At 35.2% G+C, this 26,010-nt stretch overlaps 1 protein-coding gene across 3 annotated transcripts in view; it reads right to left on the reverse strand.

Annotated features, from left to right (window-relative positions):
• Nucleotides 1-3,077: 3,077 nt before the first annotated feature.
• The window catches only part of LOC129261089 (uncharacterized), a 37,150-nt gene continuing 14,217 nt past the window's right edge, over nt 3,078-26,010 (reverse strand). For all 3 annotated transcript variants that reach the window (XM_064099244.1, XM_064099245.1, XM_054899131.2), the window contains exons 7-13: nt 21,593-21,698; nt 20,649-20,784; nt 19,099-19,294; nt 16,018-16,214; nt 13,277-13,597; nt 8,614-8,704; nt 3,078-7,871 (exon numbers count right to left, since the gene is read on the reverse strand). In XM_064099244.1, the coding sequence (XP_063955314.1) occupies nt 7,313-7,871; nt 8,614-8,704; nt 13,277-13,597; nt 16,018-16,214; nt 19,099-19,294; nt 20,649-20,784; nt 21,593-21,698 (1,606 nt within the window). In that variant the 3' untranslated portion in view covers nt 3,078-7,312. The remainder of the gene's footprint in view (nt 7,872-8,613; nt 8,705-13,276; nt 13,598-16,017; nt 16,215-19,098; nt 19,295-20,648; nt 20,785-21,592; nt 21,699-26,010) is intronic.

Genomic DNA, 26,010 nt, shown 5'->3' on the forward strand with positions numbered 1-26,010 from the left:
ATCGAAATTCGGCTTGGTTACACATTCTAAAACGATCAACTGTGCTCATTTTGCATCAATTTGTATCGAGAAGAAGAAGAAGAAGAAGGATGAAGAGGAGAAGGAGATGGAGGAGGAGAAGAAGAAGGTGGTCGAGGAGAAGAAGAAAAAGTGAGGAGGTGCAGATGGAGAAGAGAAAGAGAAGAACAAGAAGAAGGATGAGGAGGAGAAAAAGATGGTTGAGGATGAGGAAAAGGAGATGGCGGTAGAGGAGGAGGAGAAGAAGGAGGAAAAAGAAGTGTCCCCTTAACCCTAAAAGGCCCGGGGCGGATTCTGCCCCCAGCCCCGCGGCCTCTACACTTTTCACGATAAATCCCTTCGCGAAATTTTTCAACCGCGCCGTTCGCTGACTTTTTACTTTCAAACCTCGCAAAACTTTTGAGACCGATCGGTTACGACATTACGCAACATTATGTAAGTGCATATCAGACCCAAAACTGCTCAAAAACGTGAAGTCATGTACAATCCAATGCAAATTGTGTATTTAGCCAAAATTCATAAATGAATCATTATTTCTACTTTTACTGATTAAACTTAATTGATTTTGTCTTGTTTATGATCAGAATTTAGTCTGCAACAATTTCCTTCGAAAAAACAAAAAACAAAAAATCGGAAAACAAAAAAATACATAAGAAATTAATGCGATACAATTTTTTAAGTACTTTTGATCGGGATCATACGAAGAGCCTGTGAATAAAGAAATTAGCAGTTTTGGGGCCGTATGATAGTTGATTAGAGCAAATGTTTTGTTTCATGCATAAATTAGCATAATTAATTCATTAAATGAAAAATCTTATTAAAAAAAATAACCATACAGCCTTGTAGATTTTATCCCACACTACCACTGTGCAAATTTTCGCGGCGCTCTCGCGATCGAAGGCCGAGATCTCAGGTCCGCCCCCCCCCCGAATGTGAGAGGGGTACCGAAATAACCCGGCTCTTTTTATAGGGTTAAGTGTAACACGCATGAGCAGTGGCTCATTGAGCCAAAAGCTTGATGGGGCCAGACATATATAGACTATGAAGCGAACCCCCCCCCCAAAAAAAAAAAAAAAAAAAAAAGTCGCTTAGAAAAAAGGGCCCCTCGAATACAAAAAAGCTGATATAGTGATTTTGACAATATAATTATTTAGTACATTTCACTTTGACCCCCTTCTTCTCCCCCCTTGGCGGTTGAAATTTTGGGGACCGCGGCCTCCAAGCCCCCAAACCCTCTCCCATCTAATCGACAGTACGTATAATAAGAGTTTTGACGTTGATCAATTTTTGTGACAGAAAAATGATTAGACCTGATTTATGCCGCCCTCTCTGGCAATGCAATGCATAATGATGGTGCAATAATTTTACTGCATGCTATATAGTAAAATGATCCTTCAGCTACCCGGGGTGAGCCGCAGTGTAGTGGATATCGTTTGAGACTGAAGCTAACGGACTTAAACCCGATACCAAGCATATGCTGGTGGGTTGTCCGCTGCACCTAATTCGATACTCACTCTTTTTACCTTTTTTGTTTATTTTTTTTCATGAAGATATTTGAAAGATCTTTTTTAAAAGTTTATGCTGAGTGGCAGATTCATGAATGGGGTCACTAAGGATCCAGGGGGGGGGGGGGGTGTTCCGGCCGGCCCCTGCCCCCCCCCCCTTTTGATAGGCACAATTAAAATTTGTAATGTAAAAATGCTGTTAAAACATAAGTGTGCTCCCCCCTTTTGAAAAAGAAGACCTTCACGAAATACCCTTAATTTTTGTTTAAAACCTTTTTTTTTTTGCTTGTCAAATTTTTCCACGGGAAAATGTGCCCCCCCCTTTCGAAAAATGCTGGATCCGCCCCTGAATGGGGTCAATGGCGATTGGACAGAGTGCAACAAGGGATGGAGCTTTATAAACCTAATTTGTGCAGAAGTCATATTTCAATATTTTAAAATGAAAAAAACTTTTTTATCAAAGTCATGCAGACGTTACTTTTTAAGACCTAAAACTGATAAAAGAAGCTTTAAGCTATGTAATGATTGAGCCGTTTGTGAATGGACATATAAATGGGAAATGTCAAGTTGTGGTTACACAATTTCTAATGTATAACTAAAATGGATATCGTTTCGTGATACTATGCCGGACAAAAGACAATAATAAATAATAATAAACAACATCTATAAAGCACTTAATATGCATTGTTTCTAAGCGCTGGATACATCTTTAGGATAAATTAACAAATTACAAGGAATATATATCACAAATAACAAAAATTGATATGATTTGCTACTGATTAAAAAGGCAGGTTTTCAGTTTAGTATTAAACATGGAGAGTAGTACCGTAGCGGGTTCGAGGACCATGAGACAGTTGAAGGTGGACAGATGAGGATGAGCGGAGTCTGATAGAAGTAGGGGCTTTAGGCGAGAGGAGTGCTGTGATGTATGCTGGAGCGAGTCACATCCAAATAAGATGAGGTCCGAATATAGTAACCTGGGAAGGTATTCCACTACTTGGCAACAGCATGTATTAAGGGCCTATCCCTTATGAATGTCGGGTATGGAGAATGTGCAGCAAAAGATCAATTCAAATTGCAGCGTTGGACCACGTGACGAGATCCATCGATGGCCTGATGGACTAGTTTAACACATTGGAGACTATTGACTTTGCTGTAGCATATATTTCCAGACTCCAGCTCACAAATGTGCGGGCTCACTCTCTAACGGGTTAACATGGAACCTTTCATGTATTTATAACATATTTGAGTGATAAACAGGACTCAATCTATGATAAAGCAAATAAACCGCACACAATTTGGTTATAAATATGAAAAAGATACAGATAAACCAAGGGAAAAGCAAGGAGAAACCCATTCACATTAGCAGCTATGGTCAATTAGTTTTGATACATTTTCATCTGCCATCAACCAAGCACGATCCAGTGCAAACCAATTCATATCAACTCTGCTACGCATCCCCCCCTCCCCTTACAAGCAAATATTAACATTCACTCTCCCATAGCCGGCCAAGTATAAGTATGAAGAAAAAATAGCAACTTGAATACAAACTGATTGTAAGTCTAGTGTACAGCAGTGTTTAATCATCACTCCAGTAAAGAAAGTTAATCCAAGATTAATACAATACATTTTAATCTGAAAGGAATAATACCATCACAAGATACATACAGTATACAAACTGTAAGTTTATAAATACCAAGCGTCATGAAGATAACCTGCTCTAGACACTGATCGGCACTTTTGTCAAATATTCTTGTTTTGAAAGAATTTGGTAGATGAACGTTAGTTTGGTTATATCGAAGAAATGCATTATTGCATTGAAATACGAATTGTAACATCAAATAGAGATCCACTACAGTCTATTACAACATCTATATGTAAATCAGTTTCATGAAAGTGTTGCATGGTCAAGTACACAGAAATTTAAAGTATGACTTTAAAAAACAATATGGTATAGCGGAGAATGAACAGCCCTATATCTACTAGATTCATTACCAGCTATGAGTTAACACAAATAAGGCTTCAGCTTTCAGCCTGGCTCCTTCTGAATGAACTTAGCTTTTCACAAATAGATACTTAACTAAACAGTCAACTTGTTTTAATTACAAATCATATATCTCAATAGCATCAACAAAGATATACAGAGAATTTGCTACTTATACATAACATGCATGCAGTTCTCTATTAAATCCTTTTCAATAACCATCACCAAAATATTAATCGGAAGGGGAAACACATTATTCATTATATTTACAGTTCACACACAAGACAACAAGGTGTATTTTTTTCAACAGGATGATATCAACAAAACCAACTACAATGAATAAACATCTTTAATACAGAGAGAAAGATAGGAGCTGAAGCTTTACTGATATCTTAAAAATAAGCATGGATTCCAACCTGAATATAGTTTGTTTGTACTCACATTGATATATATATATACTAAAGGAAATACATTGATAAGGCAGTTGGTGTGTTTCATTTTTATAGAATAGGTTATAAACTTCTCTTTATGAATGTTAAATAATCCAGTGATTGTTAAAACATGGGGTCATGTATCTGACCATGCCTGCAAAGCAACAAACTGTGGAGGTTACCGAGGGGAAACAGGCATAGTTAAAAAGATTTATGACCACTGCCACCTAGTAAAAGAAATAGTTAAATTTTTCCCCAGCTAGATCCCCACTGATGACATGTAAAAAGTTGCTTTATTCATCAGATTGCTTTGCAGATGTAGAAATAGACAGCACAATGACATCGTAAATTAATCATTGTTAACCAACTTGAACACCCAAACACTTTTTATAAACACATGCCTACATGTAGTAACAAAGATTGCCTATCGAATACAAAGTCTTTACTTCTGTTTGTTCTATCCTCAATATTTCATTGGATATTGTAAAAAAAAAAAAAACATTTTCTTTTTTTCGTTCTACCAGCCTTAGATGTCAATTATCAAGGCTTGCAAAAGGCACCAAGAGTGTTTAAAAGTTAACGTAAGTCTAATGTATACAAGATAAAGTTTAATAGGCTAACTATCTTTTAGGTTAGCCTAGATTTAGATTTAACATTACAGTTCAGATCTAATAAAGCTATTCCACTAAATGCAAAAGATCTTACCTAGTAAACTATTTTTCAGGTCTAAACTAAACCTAAACATTAATTTGGTTCGTAAAAGATGTATGGATTGCTATGATATGTTTGTTGCTTTCGGTACATGTGTACCACATCAGCCAAACCATGCCCTCGGCAAAAGCCCTCTGGGATAGTCAAAATGCAGTCCCCTTGAGCCTCTAGAAACAACTATGTCTCTCATAGCAGTCCAGATATGATATTTATAATAAAAGGAAATGTACAGACAGTATGGCAAGCTTCTTAATCTTAAACATGTCACCTCTCATTATCTCTTGATAGTAAAAGGCCAATTCAACCTGAATTAGTTGATTTGAATAAAATCTGGAAATTTTCATCACACTACGAAGTAAAGTTACATGGTTATCACATTTAAAAGTTTTGCTTAATTTCACAAAAAATAGTAAAATCGCAACAGGGCTGAATAAAAATGAGAGAGCTGATGATGGCATACACTTACTATTTATTTTGAATAACATTATAGAATTATAAGACAAATTTCAATTTATTCCATAACTTCTATAACAATTTTAATATCAAATTGAATGATATCAGTAGCTTATCACAAATTTGTTAAGACAAGTTTCATGAAATGGGCCCCTGATTTGATTGAAAGAAATTCTCATTAAGTAATTTCAACCCCAGCAAAATAATAGGCTTTTAGTAGCAATTTACATGAATTACTTGACGGGTTGTGTCTGATAGTGAAACCCAATTGAGGTTGTCTTTGGAAAAACACCTGCGTACGCTAATATATTGGCATATAAATTTATTTGTATAGTAACATATCTAAAATATTCATGTGATATTCTATTCATGATCTGTCTATTCTTGCGTAGCAAGGGTTGCATATAGTATAGGAAATTTAAGTAGACTTACAGAATGAGTAAAGCTAGGACATTTACAAAAATTTCATCTTACAGATTATAAATTGCTAATCAAAATAAATAGAGTAGGTATGACATAATTTATAATTTCACTGAAACAAGGGGGGGGGGGGGTGTTTAACCCTAAATCTCCCGGGGTATTTTTATTCTTGTCATTCCTTACGATCTCAGCCGCGGATTGCACGATCACAACGAAAATTTGCATGATGGTAGAGAATGACGTAATCTACGCAGTTGCATTGGTAAATTTCACTGATTTTATATATTTTTATTTTATATGAATTAATTATGCTAATTTATTCATGAAATCATACTTTTTGCTCTGATTCACTAAATAAAGCTCCTAAAATGATATTTTTTGGTGAAAAGATTCTTAATAGCATTCCTAACAATTTTGAATGAAAAAATTCTGGTACCAAGACCGATTTCTTATGTATTTGATTTTTTTAAAAATTTCTTATGTATTTCTTTGTTTTTTTACTTTTTGTTTTTTTATTGTTTTTTCAATGGAAATCGTTCCAGACTTAATTCTGATCATAAACAAGGCAAAATTAATTTAGTTTAATCAGTAAAAGTAGAAATAATGATACATTTATTAATTTTGGCTAATACACAATCTGCATTGGATTTGTACATGAAATCATGTTTATGAGCAATTTGGGGTCTGACATGCACTTACATAATGTTGCGCAATGTCGTAACCGCGTACCCGGGCGTCACAAATTTGGTCTCAAAATTTGCGCGAGACTTGAAAGTAAAAAAGTCTGTGAGCAAAGAGGTCAAAAAAATTTGCGCAGCAGATATATCGCGAAAATTGTCGAGGGGGGCCATGATGCCCCCCCCCCCCGGGAGAATTAGGGTTAAGGAGCCAATGGTAATGACAAACCAAATTAAGGCATGGGTGGAACTAGGAGGAAAATGTCAGTGCTTGCCTAACTGAGATAAAAAGCTGCATCACTTATTTTATCATTACTGAAATTATCATGTTCCTTATCAGGTATTTTCTTTCAACGCCTATGTAAAAGAATTCCATAAAAATGATCTTTGCGGACAGGGTCCATATTCATTAGGCAAAATGAACTCTATGGAGACAGGTCGTCTTTTAACACACTTGGTTGAAATAACAGGGTCAATTCTCTTGACCTACAAATTCTTTGTCATAGTCACTATTGTGATACTACATAAGATCTACACTGAATCTTTATTCATTGGTATAATTCTGAATCATTTCCTTTCAAATTTCATTTCTGTTTTGCTTTTGGGTTTATTGTGTAATAATTATTTTGTATTTTTAAATATAAAAAAATGAACTCAATCGATAATAATTATAGTATATAAAGTAGAACTCATGATTTACCTATTTAGCTTGTCCCTGAATGCGATCAATGTCAATTCATTTTACAGTACTCTATATGATAAAGCTATGTTGTTTACCAATATTCAATGAATAGTATTCACCATTTATGAGGTTTCTCACATATGTGTAAGTCTTTCATATGTTACACACGGCCTCAAATATAACAGTACTTCATACCTTGACAGAACTGTCCTGTTGGATTTTAAATAACAAGACAATATATTAATAAATAAATATATAAATAAATAAATAAAAAAAAGATGAATAGATGATTAAATTAATGATAAATGTGCAAAACAATAAATCAATAAAATGTTCAGATGAAAATAAGACTTCATCTTCATTCTTCAAAGTATCTATCAAATAAGCTCATCTCCTATATAATATAATTTGCCTTCAAATTGAAGGAGCATTTAGATGATCAGATCTTCAAAGAATCTTTCCATCGCTCGAGAATGATTCCCTTCCCTCTGCACTCTGACATGACCATCCTCAAACTCCTGATGACCTCCCGACCTATGCTGACCTCTACTCCTGCTACGACGGAAGTCTCTCCGCAGGTGCTGATGCTGGGAGTATTCCTGGTTGTCATGGTGATGTGACGAGTGCTGATGATGATGGTGACGTCGAGATGAGGAGTGATGCTGATGATGCCGACTACCAGCATGATGATGGTGGTGATGGTAGCCAGGGTGGTGATGCCTTCGATGTCGGTGACTTCCCCAAGAAACGACCGCCGGAGGGGCATCACAGTTGCTGTTGTTGTTGTTGGAGGAGTGGGCTTGAGATGATGAATGCGGGATGAGAACGAAGCTATGACCGCGAGGACGTTTGTAGCAGCGACGAGCGCTTGAGGAATGATGGACACAGCTCTGACAGAAGACTCTGTTGCAATGCTTACAACGGACGTAAACAGCAGTGGCTGCCTGAGATGAGCAGTTGAATACTGAGCATTTTGGTTCCACGTTTGATCTGAGATATGAAGAAGTAAAACACAAAGATATTGAAATCTAAATTCTCTAATTCCAATCACTTATACAGAGTTATAGCTCTATCTCAGGGCTGGAATTATTCTCCAATTTCCAGAGATACCTTTTTTCTATTTAAATAATGTACTATAATTTGTCTACAAAATGTACCATATCATGTAAATATCTTTATCATCGATGTTGTTCATAATGACAATGATTTGTAGTGTGAACGTTTGTTATAAATGTATGAAAATAATTTGTATTATTTTTTTTATGTTCCGTTGGAAATAAAATCTGAATCTGAAGGGAAGAATTATTGAATTACTGGAACCAAATGCAACAATATCATATGATTACAGGTAGATACATTCCAGCAATGGAATGCATGGAAATCTCAGTCCTGTAGTCCTTCTTAATAACATCATATGAAACTTTCATGGAATATAGTTCTTAAGCTGGTTAATTGTCAAAGTCTGTGAATTTGTTACGTATTTCTTTATTTCACCAGTCTACTGGAGTAACTGGACTGCAATAAACTGGTGAGTGGTAGCATCAGTCAACACTGGTGCACTAGTCTGTTCTCAAGCAGCCTGTCTACTGTTAATATTCTCACATGAAAGAATGTTCTCTTTAAATAACAATTCCTGAATTTCTCAAAAGGATCATTGCCCTTTCAAGACAATCTTCAACCAAATATAAGATACTTATAAAAACCACAGGATTGTGGTGAAGCAGGTTCTTACTTTGGATGGACATGGCCATTAGAGGTCAGTATACATCCTGTGTCCGTGGTACCATCTTGGCTTCTATCAGGATTTCTTGGCATCACTTCATCTGAAATACAAAACCAAAGCTTACCAGTGATGTAAGAAGGAACTAGCACTATTTCCTCCTCAAGCTTATTAAATGCACATTGGACATGACAAGAAACTATATTTCCCACTGCTTTGTGGTCATACAGAAAATTAATTTATGCTTGTATGATTGGAAATTTTCAAGGGGGAATATAACCATTGCAGTGTGTTTTGTGAATGTCTGGTTTTTATCAAGGTAACACTGAAATATCATCAAAATTGGATGTTTACTAAGAAAATTAAGACATTTGAAATAAAGTTTGCTTAGTTTGCACAAAACAGTTACTAGTATATGCATTTTGGTCATATGCAAATGAGAAAGTTGATGTCACACTCTTTATTATTTCTTTTATATTTTATTGTCTGAATTATAAAATATATCATTCTTTGCAGATTTGACAATAAAGAAACTTTCCATAACAGGTTCAACTATATAACTATTCTACACGTTTAGGGGGGAAACATACTTACTTTTACATTACCATGAGGCAAAACAAATCATAATTCATATTATTAAATATGAAAGAAAAAATGAGTGGGTGACATCAGTTCCCTCATTTGCATATCAACTAGGTTGTGCATATAACTGACAATGTTAAATTATTAAGGCAAAACTTTGACATGCCATGTAACATTCTTACTTTTCATCAGATTCTGATGGAATTTACAGCATTAAGATTTAGTTTATCTCTTTTTGTACATGTTGGCATGGACTTCCCCTTAATAAGAAAATAACATGATGAGTATTATTGTTTGAATACAATTTCCCTTTAATAACACGATACTGAAAGCACAGTTAAGATTTACAAGTTCATCAATGATGATTCAAGTACCAATCCTAACATCAAATATTTCTTCAAGGAAGATAAATAAGGATGATCAGCCTCTTGAGTATATCTGGGATTTTAAAAATAATATCATGCATGTCCTTCAAATACAGGAAACCACGTATGGGTTTTGATATCGTGGGAGTAATGTGGGATGATCATCGAAAGTGATGGGGCATAAATTACTTGTAATCATTACCAGCAAAATAATTGCTTGGGAAATAAAACAAAACCCATTAAGACAAGCTAGATAAGGATTAATTACATGGCTTTGACATCACTTTGCTTTTTTTGAGGGCCGATCCATTTCCCTATTTTGCTATTTTTTATTTATATCTCCGATAACTGTGTGATGATTTGCAAGACACTGTGTCTAACTTGTATTATCCAAGCCAAAATCGACTTTTGCTTTGGAAATTACAAGTTTAAAGACACTTTTTCCTTCCACTCTCGTATGCGAGTACAGTTCACTATTAATATTGATCCATTACCAAAGCATTAGAATGGCTTTAAAGATAAATACCAGTTGTGGTAACGATCTCATGAGTTCGAACAGAATCAAATGAAATTACCACCAAAGTGTTTGTATGTTTAAATAGAAAAATATGTGCCAAATAGGTCTGGAAGGAAATATGTAATTGCTGAGAAATGAGCAAAATGAGCATGGAATTCCATCAAATGTCAGGTATTTTTCGAAGCAATATTAATACACTGTCCCACATATGCTTTTCTGTGTTAGTGATCATCAGAATGATCAATTTTGAGCTAAGATTTCTTGAATTTACAAAAATAAGTTTACCTTAATGTACCAGATTTAGATGTATAGTAATATTTTGAAAATTAACCTTGATTTAAAAAGACTTTCTTATGAAACTATTGTTTGCTGCAACTTCTGTCTTTAACCTTTAAAGCCTGCCTTTAGCTTTGGCAAATCATCCTAAATTGTGTTTATCCCTATTTCAATTCATTTCTAGATTATATGAATGTGTTTGCTCTGTTTTACAGGATATATTTTGTGATATTACATAAACATTTATATTGATTGGGTGCCCAATGAAAATAAATTGTGTCTTCTTTTCTTTCATATATAAAACATAGTTTAAAGCATGTAATATGCTGAAAATTTCAGGTTATAATCTTTGTATGTCGCTTTCTGATATCCAATCACTGAATTTGTGTAATTTTGCAAGTTTCAAATGACTCCAAGCACGCCTGGTGACCCTTTCTTTTGCTAAATGATATGTTCTTATATTGCTGATTTAGCTCCTAAGAACATGATCCAGTCATTCTTAAAGTTGTGCGCATGACTTTACAAACAGCTTTATGAAACACCACCTAGGGATGCATGTTACTTTTGTTCACTGGGCCTGAAAAGAAGACAGGGGGCTGTTTCATAAAGCTGTTAGTATTAGAGTAACTGTAACCCTATCTAGGCGGGGGGCCTCCGAGCCCCCCCTCAACGAGTCGCCTGATATTTTCGCTGCGCAAAATTTTTTGACCACGCTGCTCGCTGACTTTTTACTTTCAAGTCTTGCGCAACTTTTGAGACCAATTTTGCGTCACCCGGGTACGCGGTTCCGAAATTACGCAACATTATGTAAGTGCATGTCAGACCAAAAATTGCTCCAAAATGTGATTTCGTGTACAAAGTCAATGTAAATTGTGTTTTCAACCAAAAATCATAAATGTATGATTATTTTTAGTTTCGCTGGTCTAAATGTGTGTATTTTACGCTGTTTATGATCTTAGGAGAGTCCCCAATGAATTTCATTGAAAAAACAATGAAAAACAAAGAAATACATAAGAAATTGCAAAAAACAATAAAATACATAAGAAATTGATCTGATATACAACACCACAAAGAGTTTCTATGCCAAAAATTAGAACATTTGGAGCTTTATTTATGGAGTTAGAGGAAAAAGTATGATTTTGCATACTAATTACGCATAAATTAGCATAATTACTTAAAGGGGAATCCAACCCAAATAAAAACTTGTTTTTATAAGGAAAAGAAAAATCAGACAAGTTGATAGGTGAAAGTTTGAACAATATTGGACAAACAACAAGAAAGTTATGAATTTTTAAAAGTTGTAAATATTGGTAATCACTAGACCCATGGAGACTTCAAATTGGCCGCATATGGGATGTCATAGTGATGTAAGGCAAGGACTACTCTTCCCTTTACTCCAATACATATTATGGCTAAAATTTCATTTTTCCCAAAAGTTTTATTTCAAATTATATTTTTCTTTCATGAGGACATAAAACAATATACTACCTGGGTTATATTCAGATTACTGCCCTAGGGGAATGGGTACTTAGGAGAAAACCACAAATCCCTGATAATAAAGTACATGGCCTATGGGAAAGTTGTCCTTGCCCCCTGTCATAATTTACTTACCCAGTTGCCAATTTGAAATCTACATAGTATTAGTGATCTCAATTTTAAAGCAGCTATAACTTTCTTATTGCTTGACCAATTTCTTTCAAACTTTCACCATTCTGTTTGATTTATTTTTCTCCTTCCCAACACAACATTTTATGGCCAAGGCTGGATTCCCCTTTAATAACAATTCGCATGAAATAAATTACTATACAATTTTGTAGATTATATCCCAGACAACCTGCATGCCAATTTTTGGCGCGATCCCGCGGTCGATGGCCGAGATCTCAAGGGGGGCCTGGGAGGCCCCCCCCCCCCGGCCATATGAACTCCCAAAATACCCCGGCCTAGAAAGGGTAAGAATGATTGGCAATCCTTTCTTGTGGAAAATGATATTCATGTTTAAATGTTCATTGGTGATTATTTAGCATGTAAGAAAGGTTCATCAGTCGTTCTTAAAGTCGCTCTTAACATACAAACAGCTGTATAAAACATCCCCCCAAGAACACATTAAAACCCATATGTTCTGTACAATATAAAGCCTGAAAGGACTGAAATGAGCAGTTGTCAGGGCCATAAGTCAGGGATATACATGAAGACTGGCATCTCTGACTACTGTTTTCTATAAGTAGAATTGTAAGAGCAATTACATTCATTTTATTTAGTTATTTTCTCTTTAAGGATATTCATAGCATAGAATAAAGTTTTGTTAGGCATGTCTATTTAAAGGGATGGTCCGGGCTGAAAGTATTTATAGCATAATAAATAGACTAGAATTCACTGAGCAAAATGCCGAAAAATTCATCAAAATCGGGTAACAAATAACAAAGTTATTGAATTTCAAAGTTAAGCAATATTTTGTGAAAACAGTCGTCATGAATATTCATTAGGTAGGCTGATGATGTCACATCCCCACTTGTTCTTTTGTATATTATTATTTGAAATTAGGTTTAGTCAAACTTTTTCCTCCAAGAACTAGAAAAATTTGATTGACAACTGATTTAGTGCATTAGATATTTATTGCTGCAACTTATTTCATTATAAAGGAGACATACTATTCACGCAAGTATGAAATAATGAAAAAATTATGATTTTATGTAATAACATAAGAAAACGAAACGTGGAGATGTGACATCATCAGCCCACCTAATGAATATTCATGACGACTGTTTTCACAAAATATTGCTAAACTTCAATAACTTTATTATTTGTTATCCAATTTTGATGAAATTTTCGACATTTTGTTCAGTGAGTTCTACTCTATGTATTAAGATATAAATATTTTCAGCCTGGACCATCCCTTTAATAGGCTGAATAATAAAAAAACTACCCTGGTACCTACCAGAAGACAAGTTAGTGTCCTGAGCCTGTCCTCCAACGGCTCCACCCTCTGCAGCTTCCCCGGAATTCTGTCCTCTCTCCATCTCGGCCACGACCTCCCTGACAGATACCCTGACCGGCGTCTCTCCCGCCGTCGTACTCCTCTCTCCTTCCTGGCAGAATGGGGAGGGGTTGACATTCGGTGATGACCAGCCTCCAAGGTTTGACCAGGCCGTCCGCAATGGAAGGTCAAGCTCCAGGTCACTAATGTCGCTGAAGTCAGGGCTAGCAGCGGAGGAGGAGGAAGTGTCAGAGCTCGCATCACTCACGTCTTGAAAGGTGTCTGTTGAAAGTACATGGAAAATTCATCTTGATATCAAAGAAAGCATTATGTAAACCCACAGGACATTGGGGGCATTTTTTTCTCATAGACAAACAAACCTATTTGCAATTAAAATGCAAACTCACAATTGATCAAAGGTCAAATTTTACCATAACAATCAATTGCACATGCTGTATAGGAGTTATTGGAAAGTCTTATGATTGAATTTCCAATAAAAAAACAAACTTACAATTGATTACAAGTTGCATGCAATGCCCCTAAAGACTAGTCTGCTGTGCAAACCCTCCACTAGAGTTAAGGGTCTGAATGTGCAGCCTACTCATGCCTTGTGTACTGAAGGCCCTCTCGCTCAAGTTTTGTATGTGCTAGTCTTTGCGTGGAGACACACTTGCTGATCAAAGTTTCAATCAGAATTACAAGAATTACAGACATAACCACAATATAAGCATTCACCTTCATCTTCCAAATGATGTTCAAATTCAAATGAATAACTAAAAATTAATAAATTTTTCCTGAACGAAATGCATTTATATAAATTATGTTAGAATACAATACGGATTTGCCCTTTATGTGAGGAAACAACTTTCATTATGAAGGGGGTACACAATAGATAAAGCTGTTATGAATATTCAGATAAATTTATTCAGATCCATTCGGGAGGGGGGGGGGGGTAGAGGCTAGGTAGTTTCAGACCGCCTCGAAGTTCGTCAGTTCCAGGTATTTTCAAAATACCAGGTAATATTGACAATGTGAAAGCAAATTACGTGTAATCTCCCCGAAAGAAAATACCCACTTGTCAAAATTACGAGAACTTTCGCGGGGATTTTTCCAAGGTCGCAGGTATTTTGGCAATGTGAAAGCAATTTACGGGAACTTTAAGCACAGCGTGTAGTTCTGCACGGGCGCAATGGGTGGCTGCTGAGCGAGTGATTTTGAATCTCGCGCCTTGCTTGCTTATCAGACCATATACCGCGCATGCTCGTAACTTCAGGAACTTATCTCGAAGGGTATGTTTCGGGGCGGTGTGAATGCAGGAATTATCAATGGGTATTTTTTAGCCTAAAAAAGTTCTCTTAATTCAATGGGGATTCTTATGATCGAGGCGGTTTGAAACCATCTGCTGTGTACCCCCCCCCCCCCCGATCTATCATTTAGAAAAAGACAATAGAAAACGATTAAAAAAGTCTTTGGCTTTCACTCCACCCTTTTTCCGAGTACCTATTTATCCCCCTTTTTTTCTATTACTTGGAAGGGACAGTGCTTTCAGAATATGTACCAAGGAATTCATTGTGTATGCGCAATGCGCACAGCCGAGCGAGAATTTTCTGGAACGTACGCACGCTTCATTTAATTTGGCATACACTCCATAATTCAGCGTCCGCTGTTCATTATATATGGGTTCGTTCTCAAAATCTGTTCATTCGTGCGATTTCACTCAGATGAGTGCGTGTCTGTGTTAAATAGTTTCCAGTTTTGAGATACAAGGCAGTCATTCATCCACTCTATTAAATCTATTCATGTATCAAATTTCTTTCATGTGAGGACATTTACCGAGAGACCTATGCAAGTGTGAATAATAATTTGCCTCTATTCAAATGAGAAATACCTTGGGAGTGATGTCGATCAAAAAGGTAAGGACTATTTGAAAACTTTTTATACCAACTTTTCATCCTAAGGGCACAAATTATTTCTTTATTAGTGTAGCGGCACAGCTTTTTTCCACCCCGCTATATTACCATGGTGTTGTTCTTTTTACCCACCCCCCTTCCAAAGGAATGACACGATACAAGTCTGTGGAGCACAAGTGGACAATACAAAATTTATTTTCCATTATCTCTCATGAATAGAGTGTTTTCAACTCTACTAAACAAATGAAAGCAGTGCTGTTCTATACATCCCATCTATATCTGGCAGTCAGGAATTGATCCTGCTGACAATGTAAGGACTGATTACAGACACTGGGTACTTAAGTATTCAAAGTTTTCTTCAAAAGGCATATGCCATAGCTGAAATGAAGTAGAATTTGAATGCTTTATATGTTTCATAAATCATTATCTTGCTTTGTGTTAATTAGAATTTTATATTTGCTGATGATTTCCTTCTTTTGTATCTAAAAGAAATAACTCCCTAAGTCTTCAGTTTTCAATATTTATGCAAGATTTTTAATATACAACAGGGGCCCTGTTATCAAGTTGATTAGATGAAAATGGACACAATATACCAGCATAATCATTTTGAACATAATATTTTTATATTTCACTAGAACACAAGATGGGACTTTAAAAGTTTTTTTTTCAGTGCACAACTAATAAACAGGTACATGTTGAACTATGAAGATCCTCTTTGGCATTTATCATATTGCTAACAAATTAAAAAAATCAATAACAAATGAAATAAATTAATTATATTAAGAATATTACCCTCTTCATTTTGGCTGGTATCTCGTTCTCCCAGTCTGCGTCTGCCGCTGTGCACAAACAAGTCACATCTCCCGCGACTGCCATCACCATGGCATTGGCATAGAGGGCGCACTTGACATACAGATGGATCGATCTCATCCAGGTCTCCTACACTGTCAAAGATGATGACATCGGGTCTCTGGAGTCTTTGCCTTGGTCTAGACAAGAAAAAAATGGCATCATCTACATAGAACATTACACGGATGCAAGGGAGAGTTCTGTGACATCACAAATTTTCATTAAAAACATACAACATAAGATGTGTATTTCTTCAGAGGACTTTTTTGTATTTTTATGGGTTTTTTTCTCCCATCAGCTTGTTTTATCAAAACCAACAAGACATTGGTTGGAATTCCCCCTTTAAAACATGTGAAATCTCAAAATCATTCAGTTTTAAGCTTTGAATTAGTTTTCTGATATCAAAAATAGTATATCATAAACAAACGCTTTGAGAAAGAAAGATGCAAACTATCTTTTTTTCATGAGTAGAAATAAAATTGATAATGAATTCAACCTATGAAAATCAATATGATCCTTAGATTACCAAAATACATGTTGCAAGAGCAATATTGCAACTATACAGTAGATGCAATGACTTCACGTTAAACAATGAAAATTTGGGAAATATTACTTGGAAAGTTGTGCCCAACATACTTACATCTTTATGACCCCCATGAAAATGAACAATAATTGCAATACAAAAGACATATCATTCATTTCCACTGAACATAATACGCTATTCATTATTGAACCTCACTGAACACAATACACTATTCATTATTGAACCTCACTGAACACAATACACTATTCATTGTTGAACCTCACTCACAAGGAAATTCATACAAAAAATACAATCATGCAGAGATTGATAGTGAAACAAAATCTCTTAGACATAAACAAGAGATGAATTATGAAAAAAATGAAAATAATAGTTTTGAGCATGTCTCGTCACGCAATTGAAAAAAAGTAGTACCCTTAATAGCTAAAAACAGAAACTATCATATTGCAACCCTGGAGAAAGAGAGAGAGATTTTATGCAGCAAACTCAGGAAAGGGTTATCGGGGCTCCGTAACACAAACATTAGCGATCAATCACTATCAACAAGTGGAGCGGTTAAGATTTGATGTTGACGCCGCCGTCGCCGTCGGAAAAACAGCGCCTATAGTCTCACTCTACTATGCAGGTGAGACAAAAATGAACTGACCAATCAAGATCAATTTTACACATGCATTTGGCGCAACATACCAACCAGGAACCAATCAGAAGTGTTCTTTCATATTTGCTATTCATTGCTAAGCTTTGTGTTACGGGGCCCTGGCTTTCCAACATCTTTGGAAAGATTTTTTTGGTTCTCAGAGCAGTACAGTGATTCATTTATTTCATGTTCCTTAAACTGGCATGATGATAATAGAGGATAAATTACAACAACACAATTAGGATTATCACGCTGGTGCCAAGTGGGAATCTGTTGGATATTTATCCCTTGTGTTTAGAGTAGAGAAATCACATGTCTCAAATTTCATGACAGCAGAAGATAGAATTCCCCATGATTTTGATTGAGAGGTGCGATTGAGAGGTGCGATACATTTATCATGTAATATTCCAGGAAGTGAACTAAAGCCACCAACGAAAGTGATTCTCAAAACTAATGTGAGCTGATAAAGTGATCTACAAGAAAAAAAAATACTTTCAAAAGCTGTTATAAATATATGTCAGGAAAGAAAGCCCAGAGCTCTGTGCATTAAATATACCATTAATGAATTTCTCTCTTATGACACATTAACATATTTTCATTTGTGAGGATTAGTTCCATGAATAGTATTTCTAATAATAATAATAACATAATATACAACATTAATACCATGTTTGTATGCGCTGCAAACCAATGTATCATCCAGTATTTAGCATGACTACCCTGACCTTACACTGAAGCATTCAAGGAATTCCTCCCTACTGGGCACCAATACTTCCCCTGGGTGGAGAGTGATGCATGAAGATAAATGCCTTGCCAAAGAAAAGAAGTGCTGTAGTAGGAAATGAACCGCAGACCTTGTGGTTCAAAATCTATCTACTGAGCTCCAACATGCCTTGCTTTTTATGATCCTCCCACCAAAGATATATGTATGTACTTGCTTCATTGCTTACAGGTGTATGTTTGAATTTGTGGAGATTTGTGGAGACCAATAAATGAAATAATATTGTAAATATTCCTTTATAAATCAAAAGGAATCATGCACAAGCAAACTGGGTTTTTCACAGGAGAGCATGATCAGTTATGAAAATAGAATATTGCATGCAATGCGAATCGGCTTGAATTATAAGCAGTTACATTACTTCCTTTTTTACTGTCAGGAAATTTTGCAAAAATCTTGTACAAACACACAGTCATAATGATAATAATATGGATCCTTGAGATATTATTTTAATTTTTGGACTCAGTAAATTATTTCAGGCATTATTTGATCAGCTTTTATTCTTCCTCATTGGCAACCCTGGCATTTTCTAGCATGCATATCATCATCATCATCATCATCATCATTATCATCATCATCATCATCACTATCAATACCATCATCTTCATAATTATCATCATCATCATTATAATCACCATTACCATCATACTTATCATTGTCGTGATCATCACCATAATCATCATCTTCATAATTATTATCATGATAATCATCACCATCAAGACAATCATAATTATAATTACTGCTATCAACCATAATCACCATTATTCTTATCATTAACCACCTCATTATCCCCATCATCAACAGCAGCATTATAATAATCATCATCTTCATAATCATCAAGACAATAATCATCATTATCAGGATAAGCATAATTATCATTACCATTATAACCACCTCACCATCATCATCACCTTAATCATCATTGTCAGAAACACCTCCAGCAGCCTTTTCAACCTCACACTAACCATACGCTTAATCACCATCACCAATCTCCACATCCTCCTCCACATCATCAATCTATGACTCTAAAGAAACAACTAAATTTTCTGATAGTTTTCAAAGCAATACCTGGTTGAGGAATGTCTGTTTCTCTGACTGGGAGCAGCGGCTATCTCTGGGCTCTGCAATCGGACACCAACTACCTCAGCCTCATCCGCACTAGCTCCAGAGTAGCTGGTCTCTGTAACTGGTTGGGACTGTTCCTGGTCCTGTATGCTAGCCCCTGATGGTTCGGTTGTCTTTGGGTCTTCTAATCGCTCGGGATCTATAGTTGATTTAAACAAAATAACATATAGGTCCAAGGTGTCAGATATGATATTTGATGCTAGTTTCAAAGTCACACTTCATAATGCTCCCTTTGAAAATATGATAAAAAAGTAATCTCATGAAACAAATCATCTGAGTTATTAACACACATTGATAAACACTTAATATACAATTCCACCTCAAAATTATGTGCACATTTGTACATTAAAACAACAAAATATAAAATGCAAGCAATATAGAGTGTACTTTAGTCCTTCTTTCTCTCTCACATAATCTTTTAGGATTCATTAAATAGATTGAATTAAAAATTGTAAAAAGTGTACCACTGTGTTAATTTAAAGGGATGGTCCAGACTGGAGATATTTATATCTCATTAAATAGAGTAAAATTCACAAAGCTAAATGCTAAAAATTTGATCAAAATCGGATAACAAATAATGAAGTTAATGAATTTTAAAGATTTGCATTATTCCGGTGAAACAGTTTTAGGCATGTCTTTATGAATATTCATTAGGTGGGATGATAATGTCATATCCCTACTTGTTCTATTGTATTTTTTTATATGAAATTAGGTTTATTCAATAATTTTCTACCAAGAACTAAAACAACTGGATTAACATCTGATTAAGTGCATTAGTTATTCATTGCCACAACTTATGACATCATAATGGAGACACATCATTTACACATGTTTAAAAAAATAAAACATTTATGATTCCATGTAATATCATATGAAAAAAAGAAAGTGGGGATGTGACATCATCAGCCTACCTAATGAATATTCATGACAATGTGCATATAACTGTTTTCACAAAATATTGATAAACTTAAAAATTTGTTATTGTTATCCGATTTTGATGAAATTTTCAGCATTTTGCTCTGTGAATTTTACTCTATTTATACGGACCATCCCTTTAATCAATTTCCTCTACATATATGAGTATTCATCTGTGTGTTTTTCCATATATTTTGTTTAGGGAACAGGAAGAAGAGGGGGGGGGGGGGGGTGATGGTCGTGGGAGGGGGGGGGGCTAAGATCCCCCAAATCTCTAAATTGACAGCACTCGATCACTACTCTTCTTCTTTCTACAGAGCCCTGTACAACCATTTATATGGTAAATTCTTTTAAAAAAAAGGCTTGTTCCGTATGAATTGTGAAGCTGCAAAAAATGCAGTTTACGATGGCACAAAGAAAAGATAGATAGTTGTGTTGTATAAAGGGGAACTGTACAGTGTAGGTGTGTAAAAGTGCAATGGATGGGAATAATAAAAGTTACTATTTGACAAATATGGAATCTTAATAAATCACATCACATCAAATCTATTTCGATAAAATTCATATCAAAGACCTACCCTTGCATTCAATCACTGCACCATGAGCTGCTATGGCCCTTTGCAACTCTTGAGGTAGGTCACACTCAAGATTATTCCTTGCACAAGGACTCAAGTCATGACTGGGTAGCTCTGCAATGAAGGAGTCTACATCACGCTATATTAAGAGAACAATGATAAAGAAAAATGATACTGAAACAACATGGTTGATCATTACATTTCATGATTTATTTCAGTATTACATTTTCTATAAATATTTTCTATTGAAACTGGGAAAATCATACTTAAAAAAGCAAAAAGCTGTAAAATCTGTACAAGGACATGATACTGGGTTTTAAGTTACATGCCAAACTAAACCATGGGCCAGCACAAAAAATATGTATTCTCATCTTTCCAGTTTTAGAAACATTAGAATCTTTTTTCATCATAACAACAATTGCTTTTTCTCCACTTTGGAAATATGATCTTCAAACATCAAAAGTTTTATGGCCACAAATTTGCATACATGTACATGTATACGCTAGGCAGTCTGATACACTTCCCAGAAAAAAAAAGAATTTTACATTTAGAACATAACTTAACAGCCCCATGCCTTCAATCAATATGTGTTCAAAATGAAACATTACCATGAAAAAGACCACTTTTGTCAAACTCCATGATAAAATATCTTTCAATACACATTCAAGTTGTTGTGTGGGGGTTGGTTGTTGGTTTGTTTTCACTTTCTTGTTCATTTGTATTTATTTGTACTTGTATTCATTCATTTTATCATGAATGACTTTAATATCTATGTGCTCAAAATCTAGTGCATATACAGGTACAGTGTAGAGCAAACACTGTCATAACCATCATATTGTTAGAATATGAAAATATGGAGTACCAATGATATACATGTACAAATATTATTTACATGAATGTATCACAGTCTCCATTACATAATCATCTAAATGTTTAGGACACAATACCTTCAAAGAATCCATTTTGAGCACAACCTCATAATCTGGGCCAGAGATGAAAGATTGGCAAGCCATTTTGAGCTGCTCCACTCTGTCCATTAGCTCACCTATTCTCCTATAAAGACATAGAGTCAGTGAAAAAAAATTACATGGGGGCTCCAGGTGATTTCGCCCCCAAAATGCCCAAAAGAGCCCTTGAAATTCCCCATTAATTGCAATGTTAAAGCTTGTCTAATGCTGGAAATTTGTTGAGTCAGCTGTGAACAGTAGCCCCCGAAAATATTTTATTTTATTTTTTTGCCTGCATAGAATTAATTTCATATGTGACCTGACACCCTTATTAATAAGTCAGCCAAAAGGAATTCTGATATGTTTATTGAGTTTAAAAAGGCACATCATAAGCTTTAATATGATTTAGACAGTAACTTGTCAAAACCATTTCATGAAAACTTGTTAACATAACAATATCTATAACAAGTTCACAAAGAGCCAATCAGATTGAAGGATTTCGAAAGTTTTAAAACGTAATTGTAAGTAAACACATTTTATGAAAAGGGCCCCGAGATGGCCTTTGATCTGTTTGAGCCATAATGGAAATTTAGAATAATTTAATATTGAATAAGAATACATGTAGTAATCCTTCACATTGGACAATTTTTTTTGGTTTTTAACCCTATTATCAATATCATATTTTGTAAGCTCATCATATTTTACAACGTATGTATATTGCGGATGCTGTTTATATGAATTTTCACATACATGTAGCACTTCCTGGTTCTGAAATAGATCAAGGAAGTGAAAGTGTTTTTTTTTTCAAACCCATCAATCAAAGAAAAAGAAAACTATGCCAGATGCCACAATTAATATTGTGAACCACAAGAACCATATAAAAAAATAATAGTTTTAAACAAGCTTGATCTCTCTTTCAATTCTGCTGATTTTACAAAGTCCCTCTGAATTATTTAACAGTACTTAATTTTCCTGCATGGCAATTTTGAAATTGACACAGGCAATCATTAAAAAAAAAAATTCAAGATGGACACTGTATATGTAAGATTTTTGGCCATTTTGAGCCAAAGAAATAATCAAGTGAGGATATCAGCAGTTTGAGTAGCAACTGAATAATTTCAATATGAATTAGTGAATACCTCCTGAAAAGCTAGCACCCCCCCCCCTCGCTCTAAACCCCAGTGTATTTTTTTGCTGCACAGTTTTTTTCAAGTTACATGTACATGTACCATACCAGCTAAAAGGATGTCATATGAGAAGGTCAAGCTCAATAAAAGCACAAAATTTACGACATCCTGGATAATGCATTCATGCAGTACGGGTGGGTTTTACAGGAAACACAACATAAACAATGAGCTTCACCTAGTTCTAAACCATGCACAATAAACTCCATTTATTCTTAAATGTATACCAAAAAAAAACCGAACTGACCACTAAGGATCTTCATGTAAAATTGTGTACATAAAACACACTCATACTGTTGCAAAACAGCAGGGATGTGGCCTTACGGCCGGCTTCAAGGCCACATTTTGCTGGTGCTGGCCTTGGGCTGAGTAACGTGTACAAAGCCTATGGGAGAAGGTTTTCTCCAACGGCCTCGTAACGGAAGACTGGCCTTGATTTCATCCTAGCACAACAGCACTATCCCTTCCTATCATTATTTGACAGCCTATTGTTCTGAATTTTAAGTATCAATCTAATTTTACTTTCACAAAATGCTGTTAGTTTGTTCAATGATTTATGAAAAAGAATACCAGATACTGGACAGTTGAATAGTTAAGGAACTTAACACTAAAATAGAAAGCAGCATTTGAATAGTACTAGTTATTAACAAAAAGATGTTTGATTCCCCACCCATAATTACCATTGCAAAAATAATAAAGTAAAACCAAAAGCGAAAAGATCTCAGAAAATGAATGACATCTTGTTATTAAGTGCCATAAGGAATATCAATCGTCATTGAAAGAGAATTGTCACACACTTCTTTCATCAAAGATTAATACTCCCATTGTTTTTAAAATACATCACTCAAACATGAATTGACATTTAGGTTTCACTTCATAAGTAATCATCCTATTAAAAACAGATAACACGAGGGCATCATGTGATGAATTGCATAGATCTGTGATTATGTTGGTTTTCCAACATGTATGCATCCATTTGATTTGATTTGATTTAATGTTCTCTTCTGCATACATTCGTATAATTTGTACAAAGCATTTTTCATAACATAACAAACATAAAATTATTTACTGTTTTTGGCATGAATCATAGAATAAATGTACTAAAAATATAATTTAACACAAAAAAAATGATCCACTAACATATTACAGCATTTACAATTAGCAGAAGGATTGTCATCATAAGCAGATTGATTGAAAAAAATTACAACCCCAGTTTCAAAATCCATGCCCTAATTTGGAACTGATGAACAATTGTATTCCTTCCATCCTGCCCCCATCTCCGGATATTTCAAATTATTCATCTCACTCTAAGCCCAACAGGGGGTACGTATGTGCTCTAAACAAGCACAGCCATGACTGTAGCATGAGCCCTATCATTATGCAGTCCCTTGTGCCTTTTACCCCAATGCAACATTCAATCACACAGTTAACAATCATACTCCATATCAAATTGATTTTTACTCTTAATACAAACTTCATACATTATTTTGGAAAAAAATAAAATGTTTCAGTAAGATTTTTTAAATATCGTCTTTTTTGTTAAAGATCAAAAGGCTGTATAAGTTTTTAACAAAATTCAAAATTTCTCAGTTGTTTCTAAAATGAAAAAGTATGCATCAAGACGACCACTGTGGTCAAGGGCATATGGCAGACATACATATATATACTGCATAACCAACATTCTTGCAAAGGCAGCTCCCATTTAGAGATAAATTAAAGTAGTTGCAAACACTGATTTCATGTGAGTCTGTTAAACCAAGGTTAACTATCACCATATCATCGCAGGTCGAGATTTGTGTAGAGTTGCATGGACTGAACTTATAAAATCTAAGCTGAAACCAACCACACTGAAGATAACCAACTTAGATATTGTGGGACAGTGTACTGTTATTGCTCAGAAAAAGACCTGACAAGTTCATACTAGTTTTGCTAATTTCTCAGCAATCACACCATTTTTTTTCCAGAATCCTTTGGTAAATATTTTTTTTTTCTATTTATGCAAATGGACACTCGGGTGGTCATAATTTCATTGGATTCTGTACAAACTTATTTTAAAATGGTTACAACTGCCATTTACACTGTATCTTTAAAAGAACTTTTGAAAATGAAACATATTTTTGGTATATTATTCATATTTGGGCTCCAGCCAATTTTAGTTGGCTAAAAACTCAAACCAGAGAAGACAAAAATCTGAGTACTATACTTCATCTACAAGCATTTTAAAACTCTCACAAAATTTATTGCAAAAGAGCAATATCCAAATTAACAATTAGTTGTAATCATGTGATCGTAAGGTAGGATAAAATTTGAAAGTGAAAGTGAAAACTAAAAAAAAAAAGTTAAAAGTGCAAGTACAAAAACATGTTTCATAGAACCTATTCTGATCTTCTTTCTTCAACTAGTTTAGAGGAAACCAGTTCAGTTGAAACCAATCAAACATGTAATGGGAATGCTCAAAGTGGTCTTCGAAGCGATCTCATGTGGTCTGCTAAATCAGTTTGGAAATCCACCTCGTGATGTGATCGCTTTGCTTCATTAAACTGGCTTAAACACAACCAGTCTTCGTGAAGCAATCTTCACCTGGAAGTATGATAGAGTGTTCGCACAGTGTATACATGCAGAATACTAATTATTATGCCCACGTAGCAATTTCAAATTTGTACGAAAAATGTGACTCCAATGAGAGCATTCTGCAATATTTATAAATTTATGCAAAATCTGGACAACCAATGGCCAGGCATCCAGGGGCCTACTAAGCCCCTGGCGTGGTCCAGGGAAAGAGCATCATGCGGGGATCAAGAAACCAGTTCTCCCTGAAATTCTTGTATTTTAGCAACTTTAACCTGAAACGAATTGAGTCATTTATGATGTATTGAGAACTTGGGTCATGAATGGGTCTAAGGCAATGATAAAATCTGGACAGTTGAATCAAGGTACTAATGGATAATTTGTTTTTCCGTTCCGATCATGAAGAAGCGAAAACGGAAATCAGCCTCGTGGTTTGGTTCTTGATAACACTAAAACGAAATCACTACGAGAAAAACGTGTTGTGATGTCGTTTTTGTAGATCAAAAACAGAAAATTGAAATCAGAAATACGTTTGGGCTTTTTCTGATTTCTCATTCCGTGATTCTGTATTCGGACAATCGCACCGCAAACATTGAAATTGCCGTCGGCTCTCTGATTTCTGATTTGCTTTTCGTTCATCAATATTAACCCTTTGCGTGCGGGCCC

The sequence above is a fragment of the Lytechinus pictus genome, chromosome 5 (assembly GCF_037042905.1).
Source record: "Lytechinus pictus isolate F3 Inbred chromosome 5, Lp3.0, whole genome shotgun sequence".
Taxonomy (NCBI): domain Eukaryota; kingdom Metazoa; phylum Echinodermata; class Echinoidea; order Temnopleuroida; family Toxopneustidae; genus Lytechinus; species Lytechinus pictus.